At 39.4% G+C, this 22,560-nt stretch overlaps 2 protein-coding genes across 8 annotated transcripts in view; both read left to right on the forward strand.

Annotated features, from left to right (window-relative positions):
* The window catches only part of LOC134484003 (cytochrome P450 2C7-like), a 301,184-nt gene extending 297,069 nt beyond the window's left edge, over window positions 1-4,115 (forward strand). For both annotated transcript variants that reach the window (XR_010061296.1, XR_010061297.1), the window contains exon 7: window positions 4,052-4,115. The gene's annotated coding sequence lies outside the window, so the exon portion shown is untranslated. The remainder of the gene's footprint in view (window positions 1-4,051) is intronic.
* Window positions 1-10,719, forward strand: part of LOC100911718 (cytochrome P450 2C6-like) — a 46,592-nt gene extending 35,873 nt beyond the window's left edge. For 3 of the 6 annotated variants that reach the window (XM_063280353.1, XM_063280352.1, XM_063280354.1), the window contains 3 exons: window positions 4,052-4,239; window positions 5,851-5,992; window positions 7,149-10,719. In XM_063280353.1, the coding sequence (XP_063136423.1) occupies window positions 4,052-4,239; window positions 5,851-5,992; window positions 7,149-7,330 (512 nt within the window). In that variant the 3' untranslated portion in view covers window positions 7,331-10,719. Of the gene's footprint in view, window positions 1-4,051; window positions 4,240-5,850; window positions 5,993-7,148 lie in introns of those variants that run through there. The other 3 variants (XM_063280351.1, XR_010061283.1, XR_010061284.1) reach the window with 3 other exon arrangements.
* Window positions 10,720-22,560: the final 11,841 nt, after the last annotated feature.

Below are 22,560 nucleotides of genomic sequence, written 5' to 3' on the forward strand. Positions count from 1 at the left end.
AAGTTGTTTTCCAGCCTTTCACTCTGAGGTAGTGTCTGTCTTTGTCTCTGAGGTGTGTTTCCTGTAGGCAGCAGAATGCAGGGTCCTCGTTGCGTATCCAGTTTGTTAATCTCTGTCTTTTTATTGGGGAGTTGAAGCCATTGATATTGAGAGATATTAAGGAATAGTGATTATTGTTTCCCTTTATATTCATATTTGGATGATAGGTTATGTTTGTGTGCTTTCATTCTCTTTGTTTTGTTGCCAAGACGATTAGTTTCTTGCTTCTTCTAGGGTATAGCCTGCCTCCTTATGTTGGGCTTTACCATTTATTATCCTTTGTAGTGCTGGATTTGTAGAAAGATATTGTGTAAATTTGGTTTTGTCATGGAATATCTTGGTTTCTCCATCAATGTTAATTGAGAGTTTTGCTGGATACAGTAACCTGGGCTGGCATTTGTGTTCTCTTAGGGTCTGTATGACATCAGTCCAGGATCTTCTGGCCTTCAGAGTTTCTGGCGAGAAGTCTGGTGTGATTCTGATAGGTCTCCCTTTATATGTTACTTGACCTTTTTCCCTTACTGCTTTTAATATTCTTTCTTTATTTTGTGCGTTTGGTGTTTTGACAATTATGTGACGGGAGGTGTTTCTTTTCTGGTCCAATCTATTTGGAGTTCTGTAGGCTTCTTGTATGTCTATGGGTATCTCTTTTTTTAGGTTAGGGAAGTTTTCTTCTATGATTTTGTTGAAGATATTTACTGGTCCTTTGAGCTGGGAGTCTTCACTCTCTTCTATACCTATTATCCTTAGGTTTGATCTTCTCATTGAGTCCTGGATTTCCTGTATGTTTTGGACCAGTAGCTTTTTCTGCTTTACATTATCTTTGACAGTTGAGTCAATGATTTCTATGGAATCTTCTGCTCCTGAGATTCTCTCTTCCATCTCTTGTATTCTGTTGGTGAAGCTTGTATCTACAGCTCCTTGTCTCTTCTTTTGGTTTTCTATATCCAGGGTTGTTTCCATGTGTTCTTTCTTGATTGCTTCTATTTCCATTTTTAATTCCTTCAACTGTTTGATTGTGTTTTCCTGGAATTCTTTCAGGGATTTTTGCGATTCCTCTCTGTAGGCTTCTACTTGTTTATTAATGTTTTCCTGTGTTTCCCTAAGTGTGTTCATGTCTTTCTTGAAGTCCTCCAGCATCATGATCAAATATAATTTTGAAACTAGATCTTGCTTTTCTGGTGTGTTTGGATATTCCATGTTTGTTTTGGTGGGAGAATTGGGCTCCGATGATGGCATGTAGTCTTGGTTTCTGTTGCTTGGGTTCCTGCGCTTGCCTCTCGCCATCAGATTATCTCTAGTGTTACTTTGTTCTGCTATTTCTGACAGTGGCTAGACTGTCCTATAAGCCTGTGTGTCAGGAGTGCTGTAGACCTGTTTTCCTCTTTTTCAGTCAGTTATGGGGACAGAGTGTTCTGCTTTCGGGCGTGTAGTTTTTCCTCTCTACAGGTCTTCAGCTGTTCCTGTGGGCCTGTGTCTTGAGTTCACCAGGCAGCTTTCTTGCAGCAGAAAATTTGGTCTTACCTGTGGTCCTGAGGCTCAAGTTTGCTCGTGGGGTGTTGTTTATGAGCTCTCTGTGGCGGCCGCAACCAGGAAGATCTGTGCCACCCTTTCCGGAGCTTCCGGGCACCAGGGTTCCAGATGGCATTTGGTGTTTTCCTCTGGAATCAGTAATGTGTGCAGAGTGCAGTCTCTTCTGGTTTCCCAGGCTTGTCTGCCTCTCTGAAGGTTTAGCTCTCCCTCCCACGGGATTTGGGTGCAGAGAACTGTTTATCCGGTCTGTTTCTTTCAGGTTTCGGAGGTGTCTCAGGCGCAGGGGTCCTGCCGCTCCTGGGCCCTCCCCCACGGGAGCCCAGAGGCCTTATACAGTTTCCTCTTGGGCCAGGGATGTGGGCAGGGGTGAGCAGTGTTGGTGGTCTCTTCCGCTCTGCAGCCTCAGGAGTGCCCACCTGACCAGGCGGTTGGGTCTCTCTCTCACCGGGTCTCCCTCTGTTTCCTCTTAAAGGGGAGTGTGTACCCTGGAGAAAGCACCTGAGTGTGCCAACTCAAAAGTTACTTTTAAATACATTCAATATTTTATCATATATGAAGTTCACCTCTCAATTTTATGTAATTTACATTAAAGTGACTCTAGCAAAAATATGAATAATAATTAATAATTAAAGGGTAGGAGAAATGGAAAATGGCACATGATTAAGAGCTTCACAAAAATACTTAAATACAACAGTGTAATGAGGAACAAAGAAAAATGGGGCAGGGAATATGACACTGTAACATAGATATCAGATGAACATGTAAGCTACATTTCTACAGTTACAGTATGGATGTCGATTGAAAACAATAAGGAGCCAACATAGGGTTATAAAAGGTTTATAAAAGGGGTCTCTTCTTGCTTGGGCTCCCTTTCTACCCACAGTCCTGCAGTGACTAAGTGTCCCCCATGGAAGAAGACAGAGTTGCTTTTAAAGAGTCAGCCTAAGTAGCCCTGTATTCAAAGATCTTTAGTGGCTGACAGAGAAAGAGCAATCTACAGGGATGAAAGGGGAAGAGTTACCATGTTCCAGTTCCAGAAATGAGAGGATCAGAGCACCTTTCTCTAATTTGCTTGTGAATTTTAGTGGCAAGATCTACCTCTTAGTTAAGTTAGTAACTGTGTGTGTGTGTGTGTGTGTGTGTGTGTGTGTGTGTGTTATCTATCACCTTAATAAATCATTCTAAATACTCTGCAATGTGAAGAGAATGAAACCACTAATCCAAGAAACAGTCACAGAGTTTCAGAACATCAGACTAAATATAAGCATGACATCCTCTAGAAAGATCCCTGAGTCACATGTAAACACTTGCCTTGAGACTGCTGAGCAAAAATGTAAGCCTGGACTCCAGTATTCGTAGAAATGTGTCTTTTCTTAATGAAACACCTGAGAATATTTTTATCTACTCCTCTGAATCAGGGTCAAGGAAGTCATGGGCTCCAGGAATCAGAACAGCCCACATAGAAAGATAAGATAAGGGCTAGGTTTCTGGACACACGACCTATAGATATCTCTATTCTGTTTTTACCATGTGGATCCTGTATTCATGAACAAAGATGAGGAAAAAGGAGAAGTAATATGTGGTCTGATGCCTACATCAACTGAGCTTTTATTTCAAGAGCTATGAATTTAAATACTTAGAAACAATTTTAAACTCATAAAATGGAATATTACAAACTAAATATAAATGACTAGTACTAGTAGAAGATAATCAAATTTTTCATGATGGAGAATCATATTTATATACTGTCAATGAATCTCACAGTGAAAATTGGAATAACTAATTCTGAAATCCAACACATTGTTCATGAAGTAACAGAAAGTGTGATGCTTGTGTTGTCTTTTTGAAGCTGTCTTTTAGTATATGGAATATAACTGTAATTCATGTTTTTCATTTTTCACAACAGAAGATATGTTATGTAATTGGCTGCATAGCAAACATTAATTATTTACAAATATGGTTATACTTCAGAAGCACTTGTTGACTTTGATGGTGACCTATTATGAACATTATATCCCACCAAATTTCTCTCTCTCTCTCTCTCTCTCTCTCTCTCTCTCTCTCTCCCTCCCTCCCTCTCTCTCTCTCTCTCTCTCTCTCTCTCTCTCTCTCACACACACACACACACACACACACACACACACTAAAGATATTTTAAGATATATTTTTGACAAAAATTCAATGTTTGATTTCTAATTATCTTTATCAGAGTATGATATGATGTTATTTATGTTGTTATGCTATTTGAAGTATTTACTTAATCCTTTTGTTCTTGTTATTATAATAATACATAGTGATGTATTGTAACAGCTATTAGTGAGATAGTGGTATGCATCTATATATAGCATATCTGCATGTCTTAATGTACTCCTGGATATAAAATGCATTTGTAATGCTACTTTTGTGCATCATGTAGTCATGCATTGTGATAAACAGTTTACTTCTTTCCCATTTCAACACTTCTACTGTGACCAACCAGCTAAAGTCCAGGAAGAGATTGATCGTGTGGTTGGCAAACATCGCAGCCCTTGCATGCAGGACAGGAGCCGCATGCCCTACACAGATGCCATGATTCATGAGGTTCAGAGGTTCATTGACCTCATTCCTACCAACCTGCCACATGCGGTGACCTGTGACATTAAGTTCAGGAACTACCTAATACCCAAGGTAAGTTTTCCTTTTCTCTGCTGCACATCTGTGCTATGTGCTCCAGTCTTCTCAGTCACACTTTACCTTTGATTCCTATATTTTTTCTCCCCATTCACGGTGTTCCCTTGAGATTGAGGATATGATTGAATCCTTAATCCTTATTTTTTTCTTTTCCTTATTTCTCTATCCATGCTTAAACTTATCACTTCTATCATACTTGCCCTGTTCTTTGATAGTATACACATTCAATTATACCCCTTTATTACATATTTTTTCCCTTGGACTGTGAGTTTCCCATTGGGAATGCTATGTAGGTTTCCACATAGCTTCTTACATACATCATATTTTGTTTAAGCCTTCATTTTTATTGCCAACTTTCCCTTTCATATAACTTTACTACCTCTTTGAATCCTGCCCCCAGTATTGTCCTTTCTACTTTCATTTAACATGTATTCTACTACCCCCATGCATTTCCACTGACAATAACCTGCATTTAGCTATCTAGCCTCCACATATACCCTAAGTTAAAAAGCCTAAAACACACAAATATTTTAACCAGGACTCTCAAGATAGAGAAAATATGTAGCATTTGTATCTTTGAGCTGTATGACCTAAGTAAGTATACATTTTTCTCATGAGTATGAGAAGTGTTTTCTTCTTTTGGGTAGGGTCATCCCAGCATTTCTGGATTTAACCAGTCTGGTTGTGATGAATAATGTTTTTGATATGAACTTTGGAAAGGTAAATTTTATTCATCTGATGAAGTTGTCATCTAGGTTTACTGCTAAATGAGCACATCCTTTCTAGTTCTTTTTGAACTCTGGTTGGCTGGTTTAACTCAGTTCTTTTGGCCCAAACTTCTCTCCAAGCTGACTGATTCAATCTGACTTCTCTCAGATTCTCACCCAATTCCTCCTCTGCTGGGTATCAAACTAACTCTGGCAATCTATTCTAATCTTTGGACTCTTTCATATTGTCTGAGTCATTCTGCCTTTACTTGTGTCTAACTTGTTCTCCTTGAAACCTGTCTCTGTAAATCTGCCCCTGTTAAAAACTGCTGCTGAACTCCACAAAATGAACTACCATGAACTCCACTCCTTTCTCCTGTCTTTTAGATCACTGAACTAATGGAACTAATTGAATGGAAGTCAGAGATTTATATGTCTCTCTCTCCTGAGTGCTGGGATTAAGGGTGAATGCTACCATTCCTGGACCTATGCTTTGGTTTAAGTGAAACTTGCTCTATGCAATACTGGTCTTGAACTCAGAGGTTTGCTTGCCTTTGTCTCCTGGAATTTAAGGCATATCTGTATTACAGCCAGATCGCACAGATCTAGAAGGAGTTTGGATATGATCCCTTTCCCAAGCAGCTTGCTTAAAATTCTGCTAGAGATGATGATTTCACTACTGAAGTACTGACCTAAAATTGATCTGAAGGCACTTTAGTAACATCACTGTCACAGTTCTCATACTCTTCCTATGCTTTCTCTGCCATAAATATACCCGATATTCTTTAAACTTAATCTTACCTATGGACCAGAAGATTGAACTATGTTATTTACTATTTTCCTTATAAGTCATGAATTTTTGTAACTTGCTTGTTTGTTACTCTTCTGTGTGTCATTACAGGGAACAACAATAATAACATCACTCTCATCAGTGCTGCATGACAGCAAGGAATTCCCCGACCCAGAGATATTTGACCCTGGCCACTTTTTAGATGGGAATGGAAAGTTTAAGAAAAGTGACTATTTCATGCCTTTCTCAGCAGGTAATAGAAACTCATTTCCATGGTTCCAGTGACATGCAGAACCGTGGGGACTTAGAGTGTGACTCCACATGTGCTGATAGATTTGCATCTGCATGATAAGGAGCATAATTTTCATTGTGTATGCACTGTCCTTGATATGATCACCTTCTTTGTCAGGGTATGAAAATGAGTGTTGTGATTGTTTATCAGTTGTTCATAAATCGAGAAACCTAGAGTATAGGGAATTTGCTTTCTTCCTTTAGGTACATTACAGAAATACCAAGGATACCATTCTAGAAACTAAACTTCACTAACATTTTACTTACTCCCCATGAAAATGGAGACTTCTTCAAAATTAAATTCCTTCTTTGCTCTTACTCACCTCCAGACTGGATAATAAGCTATGTCTCCTAAAACATAGAAAAGCACCAAGGGGCCTAAAACATATACAGGAAACAGAGGAGTGATTACTTCATGCCAATACAGTATAGTTAATGCATGTGAGATTATCACATATCCCCAGGCCAGAGGGATACTGGGAAAAGTTCATACCTTGCTCTTTCACACACTACATTTTGTACAAAACATAGAGCAGCATTCTCATTAAAATGTCTAGCTTACTCAAAGGGTATAGGTCACAAATAATATTCAAAAGAACATGGAGATCATTTCATTGAAGTTTCTTAACCAATTGAACAGGAAATTTTCTCTCTTTTGAAAAATTTTCAGATCACCTTAGTTTGATGAAAATATTGTAGATATGCCATCATGCCCTGCCGTGGCCCAGGGTTCCCCTCTCCCAAATTCAGGGTATGAACAGTGGATATAAAGTACATTTCTAAGTGTGTGTGCTACCTTAGTTTTATGTTCTTTATGAAAAAATTAAAAACCGCCCCCTCCACAACTTTCCTGGTGCTTTGAATATAGGTAAGATCATAACATCCATCTAGCTGACTAGTACTTTTGTATGATGTATTCTTTGATATCATATGTTAGTTTGAAAAATGACTCTTTTTGTCTAAAATGTTTTTTCCTTTAGCCATCCATTAATCTAAAAAATGTATGCTTTAACTCAGTAGTTACTGTTATCCCCTTGTATTTTTTGTACCAGTGCAATACATCTCAGGTCAACACCGTATACAAGGAATAATTACCTTTTTTGGCATTTCCCTCCTAGGAAAACGGATGTGTGCAGGAGAGGGCCTAGCCCGCATGGAGTTATTTTTATTCCTGACCACAATTTTACAGAACTTTAAGCTGAAATCTGTACTTCAACCAAAGGATATTGATACAACTCCAGTTTTCCATGGATTTGCCTCTCTACCACCATTTTATGAGCTGTGCTTCATTCCTCTCTAAAGAGATCAAATTGCCTGGCTCCTGATGTGTTGTATTTTCTCCCTTCAAATAACTCCTATATTCTTCAAGATTCAAGAAATATCCATATTGCATTTTCCAGTTTCTGGAGTCACTGCTCACATATATCTGCACTTCCCTATTCTCTGTAACAGTCTCCCCATCTCATGTACCTATGTAGATCTAAATTTGAGTTCTTACTGTGGTTTAGCTGTAGCACTGGTAATTCACAAAAATTTATCTTCTTTATGTTCTCAAAAATAAGATCTTTTGATTGAGTTGCCTTTGTTCAGTGTTTCCTTACAATTCAGGCTAAAACCAAAACACTAGATTCTCAATATATCATGTTGTTCCATATAATGATAACAGAGCATGTAAAGTGGCAGTTCTGGGGAGGAACAGGTTCCCCCTGTTGCCCTTTTCATTCAAGTCTGAAGACCCAACCTTCATCTTCAGTGCATGTCTCAAAGTCAATGCATGTGCTCGTTATACCAGGGTTTGAGAGGCAGGCACAGGAGGATCCCTTGGGTTTCCTGGTCACCCATATTAGATTAATAGCCGTACTAGGGAGATAAACTGTCTCGCAAAACAAGACAAGATGTTTCTAAAAGAAACAGTACTAGTAAAAGTTTTACTTCTGGCCTTTACATAGATATGACTCTCTTCTCAACTGTTTTTTTTTTTTTTTTTTTTTTTTTTTTTTTTTTTTTTGGAGCTGGGGACCGAACCCAGGGCCTTGCGCTTCCTAGGCAAGCGCTCTACCACTGAGCTAAATCCCCAACCCCCATGACTCTCTTCTCAAACATCCAACTATTCATGCACACACTATCTTCCCCTTTAACTAATATAAACGGGAATGTGAATGGGAGATTAGTAAGAAAGCTTTTTTTTCCTTAATGTTAAGTATAGCCACTAGCAGTATTTGTGTTTGAAACATATAAATGCTGATGAGGAACTGAAGCACTCTGTAGACAAATATAATGAAGACAACTCACAGGGAGGAATAAACATGCAGGTTGTGTCAAGATTTGCTTTCAACAATACTGACAAAAGACTCTTAGTGCTTTTTCCTTTGATTTATTCTTTCTTCATATAGCATCTCCTCACTACAGCCCCTCCCCCAACATTCCACTTCTTCAAGTTCCTCTTGAAGGAACCATTATTCTTCCCCAGATCCATTGTTCTTTCATTTCCCTTCAGAAAATAGCAGGCCTTCTAGGGATATCAAGCCAACTTGGTATAAAAAGGTGTGACAAGATTAGCCACAAATCGTCATATCAAGGTTCGACTCGACAAGGAAGAGGAAAATGGTCCAAAGAGTAGACAACTGAGGCAGAGATACCCAGACTCCTCCTGTTAGGAGTCCTCAAAACACTAAGCTATGCAACCACATCATGTATGCAGAGGACCTAATGCAGACCCATTTGGTCTTTGCTTCCATCTATGTGAACTGTTATGAGCTCTGAATAGTTGATTATCTAGGCTGTGTTCTCATGATGATTTTTTTTTGTATACATGTGCTTTTAGGACTGACCACTTGGTATTTGTGCTAGTAAGAACTTTTTCCCATGGGATTTGGGTGCATGAAACTGTGGGATGTTACCAGTTCACTTCCGGGCAGAGCCAAAAACAGGAAGGGCTCTGACCCCAAGGAATTCTGCCTCTGTGTATCCTGAATCCACCAAGCAGGTCACTTGGTAGCAGAAAAGTGGGTCTTATGTCTGCTCTTAACTGTGGTGGCGCTTCTGGGACTGTCTTCCAGCTCTAGGCGTGGGCAGGAATTAAAGGGTCCTGCCCCTAATTGCTCCTATAGGTTCTTGCACCCAGTGGCCACAGATGGCACTGTGCAATTCTCTTGGGTCTGGACTGTGGGCAGAGGATCTTCTCCTCTCACTTCTCAGAAGTATCCACACTTCTGAATGTCCAACTCTCTCCCCCATGGGATATTGGTGCAGGGAGCTGTTTGGCCAGTTCATTAAGGTCCTGGGCACAGAAAATTAATTATTCCATTTGTTTACACTTCAAATGATATCTCCCTTGCCAGTTAACTCACTATACCACACCCATGCCATCTACCATCTCCCCTCTCAGCTTTGCCTACATTAGGGTGCTTCCCACCCCATCCACCCACTCCTGCCCCACCATTCCAGCATCCTCTTATGCTGGGGCATCAAATCTCCCCAGTACCTCTGGCTTTCCCCCATTGATGTCAGGTAAGGCCATACTTAGCCATATATGTATCTGGAGCCGTGGATCCTTCCCTGTACACCCCTTGGTGCTATAATTCCTGGGAGCACTAGGTAGTCTGGATAGCTGATGTTGCTCTTCCTATGGGGCTGCAATCCCCCTCTGCTACCCCATCCCTTCTGCTGTCTCCCCTACCAGAGGCCTGGAGCTCAGTGTGATGGTTGGCTCCAAGCTTCTACATCTGCACTGATCAGTTGCTGGCTGAACCTCCCAGTTAACAGCTAGACCAGGTTCCTGTTAGCATTTGCCTCTTGTCAACAGCAACAGTGTCAAGATTGGTGTCTGCAGACAGAATAAATACCCAGATGAGATTGTCCCCCCATGGTCCTTCCTTCAGTCTCTGCTCCATTTTTTGTCCCTGTTCTTCCTTTGAACAGGAATATTAATGTGTTAAAAACCTTGTGATGGGTGGATGGCACTTTACATCAAATGGGGGTTGTGCCTATCTACTGAAAGTGGTCTCAACAGGTTCTATCTCCCCTTCCCTGTGCCTTTTGGCTAAAGTCATCACTGTTGAGTCCCTCAAGGGTATCTTAGACCCTCCACTCTCTACCCCATTTCTTCATCCCCCACTGCTACATATTGCTACTGTATCTCCTGACCCTCTGTTTCTCTCTCCTGTCTCTTTCAGTGCCTGATTCTGCCCACCTTTTTTCCTCTCCTGTTCTCTTCCTCCCAGGTGGCCCCTCCGTCCACTTCCTGAAATTGTCCAGTACCCGCTCTATGAAGGACTGAAGTGTCCACACCTACTCTTCCTTCCTTTTAAGTTCCATATAGTCTGTGGGTTGTGTCGTGGGCATTGCGGTCTTTTGGGCTAATATTCACTTATCAGTGAGTACATACTATGTGTGTTCTTTAGTGACTGTGTTACCTCATTCAAAATAATATTTTCTAGTTCCAACCATTTGCCTAAGAATTACCTGTAGTCGAGAAAGAACTGGAAGAGCTTGAAGGGGCTCGAGACCCCATATGCCCAACAATGCCAAGCAACCAGAGCTTCCAGGGACTAAGCCACTACCTAAAGACTATACATGGACTGACCCTGGACTCTGACCTCATAAGTAGCAATGAATATCCTAGTAAGAGCACCAGTGGAAGGGGAAGCCCTGGGTCCTGCTAAGACTGAACCCCCAGTGAACTAGACTGTTGGGGGGAGGGCGGCAATGGGGGGAGGGTGGGGAGGGGAACACCCATAAGGAAGGGGAGGGGGGAGGGGGATGTTTGCCCGGAAACCGGGAAAGGGAATAACACTGGAAATGTATATAAGAAATACTCAAGTTATTAAAAAAAAAAAAGAATTACCTGTAGTCATTTTTTTAGTACCTGAATGGTACTCTATTGTATAAGTGTACCATATTTTGTGTATCCATTCTTCCCTTGAGAGACATCTTGGTTGTTTCCAGCTTCTGGCTATTATTAATAAAGCTACTATAGACATAGTGGAGCATGTGTCCTTGTAATATATTGGAGCATCTTTTAGGTATATGCCCAAGAGTGCTATAGTTCGTTCCTCATGTAGAATTATATGTAATTTTCTCAGGAACTGCCAGATTGATTTTTATGCCTCTGACTACTACAGTCCTTCCTCCCACTCTTATGCATGGGTCACGGGCCTCATATTAGACCAGTCATTTGCAACACTGTATCTTCAATTAATAAGAGACCTCACTAAGGCCACCCTTTATTTATTTGGAGATCCTTTATCCACTTGGACTTGAGCATTGTTCAGAGCAATAAGAATGGATTGATTTACATTCTTCTATATGCTGTTCTCCAGTTGAACAAACACCATTTGTGGCTATCCTTTTGACACTGATGGTTTTAGTTCCTTTGTCAAAAATCAAGTGACCATAGATGTGTGGGTTCATTTATGAGTCTTCTATTCTATTCTTCTGATCTATCTGTGTGTCTCTTTTCCAATACCATGCAATTTTTATCACTACTGCTTTGCAATACAGCCCGAGGTCAGGGATGCTGATTGCCCTAGAAGTTCTTTTATTGCTGATGATAGTTTTCACTGTCCTGGATTTTTTGTCATTGCAAATGAATTTAAAAATAGCCCTTTCTATCTTTATGAGGAACTGAGTTGGAATTTTAATAGGGATTTCATTGAATCTGTAGATTGCTTTTTGGCAAGATGGCTACGTTTACAATATTAATCCTGTCAATCCATGAACATCTGAGATCTTTCCATCTTCTGACATCTTCTTCAACTTCTTTAATCAGAGATTTGAAATTCTTGTCATAGACATCTTTCACTTGTTTGGTTAGAGTCACACTGAGAAATTTTATATTGTGACTATTGTGAAAACTGTCATTTCACTAATTTCATTCTCAGCCTGTTTATCCTTTTAGCAGGGGATGGCTACTGATTTGTTTGAGTTAATTTTATATCTAGCCACTTTGCTGAAGTTGTTTATCAGGCTTAGGAGTTCTCTGGTTGAAATTTTGGGGTCATGTTGTATACTATCATATCATCTGCAAATAGTGATATTTTGAATTGTCTTTGACTTCGTTTTATTTTCTGATTGCTCTGGCTAGGATTTCACGTACTATATTGAATAGGAGGCAATGAGTTGGCAGCCTTATCTAGTCCATGATATTGGTCAGATTCCTTGAAGTTTGTCTCCATTTACTTGATGTTGGCTATTTATTTGCCATATATTGCTTTTACTATGTTTAGGTAATGGCCTTGAATTCCTGACCTTCCCTAGACTTTTAACTTGAAGTGGTGTTGAATTTTACCAAATGATTTCCCAACATCTAATGAGATGATTATGTGGCTTTTTCTTTGAGTTTGTTTATTTAGTGGATTATGTTGATGGGTTTCCATATACAGAGCTATTCCTTCATCCCTGGAAGGAATACTTGACCGTGATAGATAATCATTTTTGTCTGTTCTTGGATTCTGCTTGTGAGAATTTTACTGAGCAGTTTTGTGTTATAAGGGAAATTGGTCTGAAGTTCTTTTTCTTTTTTGGGACTTTATGTGGTTTAGGCACAAGAATAATTGTTGCTTTATAGAAGGAATTGTGTAGTCTTCCTTCCGTTTCTATTTTGGCGAATAGTTTGGACAGTATTAGTCTTAGGGCTTATAGGAAAGTCTGACAGAATTCTTCACTAAAACCTTCTGGTCTGGCGCTTTCTCTGGTTGTGAGACTTTTAATAAGTGCTGCTATTTCCTTAGGCATTGTGTAACTGTTTCGATGGCTTATTTGATGTGATTTAACTTTGGTACCTGGTATCTGTCTAGAAAATTGTCTATTTCCTCAGATTTTCCATTTTTGTTGAACATAGGCTTTTGTAGTTATTTTCGTGATGTTTAAATTTAGACATTTTCTTTTCTTATGTCTCCCTTTTCATTTCTGATTTTGTTAATTTGGATAGTCTCTCTGTGCCCTCTGGCTTGTCTGTCTAAGAGTTTTTTTCTATCTTGCTGATTTTGTCAAAGAACCATCCCATGTTTTCCTTTATTCTTTGTATAGTACTTTTTGTTTCTCCTTAGCTGATTTCAGCCCTGAGTTTCATTATTTCCTGCTCTCTACTATTCCTGAGTGTATTTGCTTCTTTTTGTTCTAGAGCTTTTAGGTGTGCTGTAAAGCTGCTTATGTATGCTCTTTCCAGCTTGTTTTGGAGGCACTCAGTGCTATGAGTTTTCCTCTTTCACTGCTTTCATTGTGTTACATAAATTTGGGTATGTTGTGCATTCATTTTCATTTAATTCTAAAAAGTCTTTAATTTCTTTCTTTATTTCTTCCTTGACCAGGTTATCATTGGGTAGAGCATTTTTCAGCTTCTATGTGTATGTGGGCTTTCTGTCATTTTGGTTTTTATTCAAGATCAGCCATAGTCTATATTGATCTGATAGGATACAATGTATTATTTCAATCTTCTTCTATCTGTCGAGGCATGTTTTGTGACCAATTATATTGTCAGTATTGGAGAAGATACCATGAGGTGTCAACTAGAAGATATATTGTATTCTTTTAGGATGAAATGTTCTATAGAAATCTGTTAAACACATTTGGTTCATAACTTCTTTTAGTTATTCAGTGCCCATGTTTAGTTTCTCTTTCCATGATCTGTCCACTGCTGAGAGAGGCATGTTGAAGTCTCCCAGTATTATTATGTGAGGTGCAATGTGTGTTTTTAACTTTAGTAATGTTTGTTTTTGAATGTAGTTGCCCTTGCATTTGCATCATAGTTATTCAGGACTGGGAATTCATCTTGGTGTCAATTTCTTTGATGAATATGAAGTGTCCCTCCTTACCTTTTTTGATAAGTTCTAGGTGAAAGTCAATTTTAATCTATATTAGAATGGCTACTTCAGATCTTTTCTTGGGATCATTAGCTTGGAAATATTTTTTCTCCATCTTTATTAAATTGGGTATTTTTATTTACATTATAATTGTTATTACCTTTCCAGGTTTCCAGGCCAAAATCCCCCTAAGTCCTCCCCTTCCCCGTTTATGAGGGTGTTCCCCTCTCCATCCTCCCTCCATTGCCACCCTCCTCCCAACAATACCGTTCACTGAGGGTTCAGTCTTGGCAGGACCAAGGGCTTCCCTTCCACTGGTGCCCTTAGTAGGTTATTTATTGCTATCGAAGCAATTGGAGCCCAGGGTCAGTCCACGTATCATCTTTGGGTAGTGGCTTAGTCCCTGGAAGCTCTGGTTGGTTGGCATTGTTGTTCTTATGGGGTCTCAAGCCTCTTCAAGTTCTAAAAGTCCTTTCTCTGATTCCTTCAACGTGGGTCCCGTTCTCAGTTCAGTGGTTTGCTGCAGGCATTCACCTATGTATTTGCTGTATTCTGGTTGTGTCTCTCAGGGGAGATCTACATCTGTTTCCTGTCAGCCTGCACTTCTTTGCTTCATCCATCTTATATAGTTTGGTGGCTGTATATGTATGGGCCACATATGAGGCAGGCTCTGAATGGGTGTTCCTTCAGCATCTGTTCTAAACTTTCCCTCTTTATTCCCTCCTAAAGGTATTCATGTTCTCCTTTTAAAGAAGGAGTGAAGCATTCCCATTTTGGGGATCCTTCTTGAATTTCATGTGTTCTGTTTATCTAGGGTAATTTGAGCATTTGGGCTAATATCCACTTATCATTGAGTACATACCATCTGTATTTTTCTGTAATTGTGTTACCTCACACAGGATGGTATTTTCCAGTTCCATCCATTTGCCTATGAATTTGCAGAAGTCATTGTTTTTGCTAGCTGAACAATATTCCATTGTGTAGATGTATGACATTTTATGTATGCATTTCTCTGTTGAAGGGCATCTGGATTCTTTCTAGCTTCTGGCTCTTATAAATAAGGCTGCTCTGAACATAGTGGAGTATGTGTATTTATTATTTTGGGGGGCATCTTTTGGGTATATGTCCAAGAGAGGTATAGCTGGTTCCTCATGTAGTTCAATGTAGAATTTTCTGAGGAACCTCCAGACTGATTTCCAGAACAGTTGTATCAGTCTGCAATCCCACCAACAATGGTGTGTTCCTCTTTCTCCACTTCCTTCCTAGCATCTGATGTAGCCGGAGTTTTTGATTTTAACAATTCTGACTGGCATGAGTAGGAATCTCAGGGTTGTTTTGATTTGCATTTCCCTTATGACTAAAGATGTTGAACATTTCTTTAGGTGTTTCTCAGCCATTTGGCATTCATCAGCTGTGAATTCTTTGCTTAGCTTTGAACCCCATTTTTAATAGGGTTATTTGTCTCCCTGCAGTTTAACTTCTTGATATCTTCGTATATTTTAGATATAAGTCATCTATCAGTTGTAGGATTGATAGAGTTCTTTTCCCATTCTGTTGGTTGTTGTTTTGACCTAAAAACAGTGTCCTTTGCCTTACAGAAACTTTGCAGTTTTATGAAATCCCACTTTTCAATTCTTGATCTTAGTGCATAAGCCATTGGCGTTTTATTCGAGAAATGTTCTCCAGTGCCCATGTGTTCAAGGTTCTTCCCCAATTTTTCTTCTATTAGTTTGAGTGTATCTGGTTTGTTGTGGAGGTCCTTGTTCCACGTGGAATTAAACTTTGTACAGGGTGATAAGAATGGGTCGATCTGCATTCTTGTACATGCTGACCTCGAGTTGAACCAGCACCATTTGCTGAAAATGCAATCTATTTTCGATTGGATGGTTTTGGCTCCTTTGTCAAAAATCAAGTGACCATGGGTGTGTGGGTTCATTTCTGGGTCTTCAGTTGCATGCTACTGGTTTATCTGTACCAAGACTATACAGTTTTTATCACTATTGCACTGTAATACTGCTCGAGTTCAGGGATAGTGATTTCCCCGGAAGTCGTTTTATTGTTGAGGATAGTTTTAGCTATCCTGGGTTTTTTGTTTTTCCAGATGAATTTGCAAATTGTTCTGTCTAACTCTCTGAACAATTTTATTGGAATTTTGATGGGGACTGCGTTGAATCTGTAGATTGCTTTTGGTAAAATGTCCATTTTTTACTATGTTAATCTTTCTAATCCATGAGCATGGGAGATCTTTCCATCTTCTGAGGTCTTCTTCAATTTCTTTCTTCAGAGGCTTGAATTTCTTATCATACAGATCTTTTACTTGCTTGGCTAAAGTCACACCGAGGTATTTTATATTCTTTGGGACTATTATGAAGTGTTATTTAATAATTTCTTTCCCAGCTTATTTCTTTTTTGTGTAGACATAGGGTACTGATTTATTTGAGTTAATTTTGTACCCAGCCACTTTTCTGAAGGTGTTTATCAGTTTCAGTAGTTCTCTGGTGGAACTTTTATGATCACTTAAATCATATCATATCATCTACAAATAGTGATACTTTGACTTCTACTTTTCCAATTTGTATCCTTTTGATCTCCATTTGTTGTCTGAGTGCTCTGGCTAGGACTTCAAGAACTATATTGTATAGGTAGGGAGAGAGTGGTCAGCCTTTTCTAGTCCCTGATTTTAGTGGGATGGCTTCACGTTTCTCTCCATTTAGTTTAATATTAGCTACTGGTTTGCTGTATATGGCTTTAACTTTGTTTAGGTATGAGCCTTGAATTCCTGTTTTTTCCATGACTTTTATCAGGAAGGGGTGTTGAATTTTGTCAAATGGTTGCTCGGCATCTAATGAAATGGTCCTATGGATTTTATCTTTCAGTTTGTTTATAGAGTGGATTACGTTTATAGTTTTCCATATATTCAACCATCCTTGCATACCCAGGATGAAGCCTACTTGATCATAATGGATGATTGTTTTGATGTGCTCTTAGATTCGGTTTGCAAAAATTTTATTGAGTATTTTTGCATTGATATTCATAAGGGAAATTGGTCTGAAGTTCTCTTTCTTTGTTGGGTCTTTGTGTGGTTTACGTATAAGAGAAATTGTGGTGCAACAAACCCAAACTTATGGTACAAAATGAAAGCTGTGCTAAGAGGAAAACTCATAGCTCTGAGTGCCTGCAGAAAGAAACAGGAGAGATCATATATCAGCAGCTTGACAGCACACCTAAAATATCTAGAACAAAAAGAAGCAAATACACCCAGGAGAAGTAGAAGGCAGGAAATAAACTCAGAGCTGAAATCAACCAAGTAGAAACAAAAAGGACCATTCAAAGAATCCACAGAACCAAAAGTTGGTTCTTTGAGAAAATCAACAAGATAGATAAAACCTTATCCAAACTAACAAGACAACACAAAGAGTATGTCCAAATTAACAAAATCAGAAATGAAAAGGGAGACATAACTACAGAATCAGAGGAAATTCAAAAAATCATCAGATCCTAGTATAAAAGCCTATATTCAACAAAACTTGAAAATCTGCAGGAAATGGACAATTTCCTAGACAGATACCAGGTACCAAAGTTAAATCAGGAACAGATAAACAACCCCATAACTCCTAAAGAAATAGATGCAGTCATCAAGGGTCTCCCAATCAAAAAGAGCCCAGGTCCAGATGGGTTCAGTGCAGAATTCTATCAAAACTTCATAGAAGACCTCATACCAATACTATGCAAACTATTCCACAAAATTGAAACAGATGGAGCGCTACTGAATTTCTTCTATAAAGCCACAATTACTCTTATACATAAACCACACAAAGACCCAACAAAGAAAGAGAACTTCAGACCAATTTCCCTTATGAATATTGATGCAAAAATACTCAATAAAAATGTGTCCAACCGAATCTAAGAGCACATCAAAACAATCATCCACCATGATCAAGTAGGCTTCATCCCAGGCATGCAGGGGTGGTTGAATATATGGAAAACCATCAACATAATCCATTATATCAACAAATTGAAAGAACAAAACCACTTGATCATTTCATTTGATGCTGAGAAAGCATTTGACAAATTTCAACACCCTTCATGATAAAAGTCCTGGGAAGAATAGGAATTCAAGACCCATACCTAAACATGGTAAAAGCCATATACAGCAAACCAGTAGCTAACATTAAACTAAATGGAGAGAAACTTGAAGCAATACCACTAAAATCAGGGACTAGACAAGGATGCCCACTCTCTCCCTACTTATTCAATATAGTTCTTGAACACATGGGCACTGGAGAAAATTTCCTGAACAAAACACCAATGGCGTATGCTCTAAGATCAAAAATTGATGAATGGGATCTCATAAAACTGCAAAGCTTCTGTAAGGCAAAGGACACTGTTGTTAGGATAAAACAACAACCAACAGATTGGAAAAAGATCTGTACCAATCCTACAACTGATAGAAGGCTTATTTCCAAAATATACAAAGAACTCAAGAAGTTAGACTGCAGGGAGACAAATAACCCTATTAAAAATGGGGTTCAGATCGAAACAAAGAATTCACAGCTGAGGAATGCTGAATGGCTCAGAAACACCTAAAGAAATGTTCAACATCTTTAGTCATAAGGGAAATGCAAATCAAAACAACCCTGAGATTTCACATCACACCAGTGAGGATGGCTAAGATCAAAAATTCAGGTGACAGTTAATGCTGGCGAGAATGTGGAGAAAGAGGAACACTCCTCCATTGTTGGTGGGATTGAAGACTGGTACAACCATTTTGGAAATCAGTCTGGAGGTTCCTCAGAAAATTGGACATTGAACTACCTGAGAACCCAGCTATACCTCTCTTGGGCATATAGCCAAAAGATGCCCCAAAATATAACAAAGAAACGTGCTCCACTATGTTCATAGCAGCCTTATTTATAATAGCCAGAAGCTGGAAAGAATCCAGATACCCTTCAACAGAGGAATGGATACAGAAAATATTGTACATGTACACAATGGAATAGTACTCAGCTATCAAAAACAATGACCTTATGAAATTCATAGGCAAATGAATGGAACTGGAAAATATCATCCTGACTGAGCTAACACAATCTCACAAAAACACACATTGTATGCACTCATTGATTAGCGGATATTAGCCCAAATGCTTGAATTACCCTTGATGTACAGAACACATCAAACTCAAGAAGGATGACCAAAATGCAAATGTTTCCCTCCTTCATTAAAAGGGGTCAAGAATACCCTTGGGAGGGAATAGGCAGGCAAAGCTTAGAACAGATGCAGAAGGAACACCCATTCAGAGCCTGCCCGACATGTGGCCCATACATATACAGTAACCAGTATAGATGTGATGGATGAAGCAAAGAAGTTCAGGCCGACAGGAACTGGACGTATATCTCTCTTGAGGGACACAGCCAGAATACAGCAAATACATGGGCAAATGCCATCAGCATACTACTGAACCGAGAACGGGACCCTGTTGAAGGAATCTTATAAAGGACTGAAAGAGCTTGAAGGGTCCAGTGACCCCATATGAACAACAGTGCCAACCACCTAGAGCTTCCAAGGACTAAGCCACTACCCAAAGACTGTACATGGACTGACCCTGGACTCCAACTGCATACATAGCCATGAATATCCTAGTAAGAGCACCAGTGGAAGGGAAAACCCTTGGTCCTGCCAAGACTGAAGCCCCAGTGAACGTGATTGTTGGGGGGAGGGCAGTAATGGGGGGAGGATGGGGAGGGGAACACTCATGGAGAAGGGGAGGAACAGGGGTTAGGGCAGCGTTGGCCCAGAAATCGGGAAGGGGAATAACAATCGAAATGTAAATAAGAAATACTCAACTTAATAAAGATAAAAAAAAAAAAAAAAAGAAAAAGTAACTGAGATGTGTCCTGAAAGAAGACTTGTGTAGAGGCCAGTACTGGACAAGCTTGTCAGCCTGTGGGAGACAGTCACGACCTGGGTGTGTTTCCACAATCGGAGACGTCAAAATCAGACTCTCCATTGCCGTATTCTACTTTGTCTATTCTTTTAGGTTTGAGAGTTGGTTTGATCCTTGTGGGTAAAGCCATGGGCCATAGGTTTCTTGAACTTTTTCTGCCAAATGGAAGACCAAGAGAGTTTTGGACACAGGGGTCTAGAGCCTTCAGTGTTTCTCTGAGCACAAAACAGGATAACAGGAAGGCTCTGTCCAGCAGCTGCGGGGAAGTGTTCCTCTAGTCTCATGCTGGGGAGCTAGAAGGGAGAGGAAGCTGAAGCATGGAAATCTAGAAGGACATATACAAAGGAGGCGTTCCTGGTTCGCAAGCAAATCAAGGGCATGGGGATTATTCCATTTCAGCCTCACAAGGTTGACCCAAGGCTCTTTTAAGGCCCGATGTCTGCCCAGGTCTTTGGCCCCTTTATTTCAGGATCTTCCTCAACTCTGATTTTGTTGAGGCTGCTGCCCCAGGTTGGCCTCAAAGAAGCCCTTGTTTGGAGTAGGTGTGTCACTGTAGGCATGGGCTTTAAGACTCTCATGCTAGCTGCCTGGAAGTCAGTATTCTGCTAGCAGCCTTCAGATGAAGATGTAGAACTCAGTTCCTCCAGCACCATGTCTGCCTGGATGCTGTCATGTTCCTGCCTTGATGATAATGAACTAAACCTCTGTACCTGTAAGCCAGTTCCAATTAGATGTTGTCTTTTAAAGACTTGCCTTTGTCATGGAGTCTGTTCACAGCAGTGAAACCTGAACTGAGACTCTGCTTGAATATGGGTGAAGTAAAATGATTTAGACCAGACTCGAGAAATCTTGGTCCAGCAAAAATATAATTAAAAATCTATCTGAGCCAGGGAAAAAAAGAAAGAGTAATTGTGGCTTCATAGAAGGAATTCGGTAGGGCTCCATCTGTTTCAATTTTGTTTAATAATTTGGGTAGTATTGGTATGAGGTCTTCTATGAAGGTCTGATAGAACTCTGAAGTAAACCAGCCTGGATCTGGGCTCTTTTTGGTTGGGAGACCTTTAATGACTGCTTCTATTTCGTTAGAAGTTGTGGGGTTGTTTAAATGGTTTATCTGTTCCTGATTTATATTCGGTAACTGGTATCTGTCTAGGAAATTGTCCATTTCCTGCAGATTTTCAAGTTTTGTTTAATGTAGGCTTTTGTAGTAGGATCTGATGATTTTTTAAATTCCTCTGATTCTATAGTTTTGTCTCCCTTTTCATTTCTGATTTTGTTAATTTGTACACACTCTCTGTGTCCTCTCATTAGTCTGGCTAATGGTTTATCTATCTTGTTGATTTTCTCAAAGAACAAACTTTTGGTTCTGTTGATTCTTTCTACGGTCCTTTTTGTTTCTACTTGGTTGACTTCAGCTCTGAGTTTGATTATTTTCTGCCTTCTGCTCCTCCTGGGTATACTTGCTTCTTTTGGTTCTAGAGCTTTTAGGTGTGCTGGTTTACTGCAGAGTTCTATCGGACCTTCATAGAAGACCTCAAACTAATACTATCCAAACTATTCCACAAAATTGAAACAGATGGAGCACTAATGAATTCCTTCTATGAAGCCACAATTACTCTTATACCTAAACCACACAAAGACCCAACAAAGAAAGAGAACTTCAGACCCATTTCCCTTATGAATATCGACATAAAAATACTCAATAAAATTCTGGCAAACCAAATCCAAGAGCACATCAAAAAAATCATCCACAATGATCAAGTAGGCTTCATCCCAGGCATGCAGGGATGGTTTAATATACGGAAAACCATCAACGTGATCCATTATATAAACAAATTGAAAGAACAAAACCACATGATCATTTCATTAGATGCTGAGTAAGCATTTGACAAAATTCAATACCCCTTCATGATAAAAGTCTGGGAAAGAATAGGAATTCAAGGCCCATAGCTAAACATAGTAAAATATTTATACAGCAAACCAGTTGCTAACATTAAACTAAATGTAGAGAAACTTGAAGCAATCCCACTAAAATCAGTGACTAAACAAGGCTTCCCACTCTCTCCCTACTTATTCAATATAGTTCTTGAAGTTCTAGCCAGAGCAATCAGACAACAAAAGGAGATCAAGGGGATACAGGTTGGAAAACAAGAAGTCAAAATATCACTATTTGCAGATGATATGATAGTATATTTAAGTAATCCCAAAAGTTCCACCAGAGAACTACTAAAGCTGATAAACAACTTCAGCAAAGTGGCTGGGTATAAAATTAACTCAAATAAATCAGTAGCCTTCCTCTACACAAAAGAGAAACAAGCTGAGAGAGAAATTAGGGAAATGACACCCTTCATAATAGAACCAAACAATATAAAGTACCTCGGTGTGACTTTAACCAAGCACGTAAAAGATTTGTACACTAAGAACTTCAAGACACTGGAGAAAGAAATTGAAGAAGACCTCAGAAGATGGAAAGATCTCCCATGCTCATGGATAGGTAGGATTAATATAGTAAAAATGGCCATTTTACCAAAAGCGATCAACAGATTCAATGCAATCCCCATCAAAATACCAATCCAATTCTTCAAAGAGTTAGACAGAACAATTTGCAAATTCATCTGGAATAACAAAAAACCCAGGATAGCTAAAACTCTTCTCAACGATAAAAGGACTTCAGGGCGTATCACTGTCCCTGAACTCAAGCAGTATTACACAGCAATAGTAATAAAAACTGCATGGTATTGGTACAGAGACAGACAGATAGACCAATGGAACAGAATTGAAGAC

This window comes from Rattus norvegicus, chromosome 1, assembly GCF_036323735.1.
Source record: "Rattus norvegicus strain BN/NHsdMcwi chromosome 1, GRCr8, whole genome shotgun sequence".
NCBI lineage: Eukaryota > Metazoa > Chordata > Mammalia > Rodentia > Muridae > Rattus > Rattus norvegicus.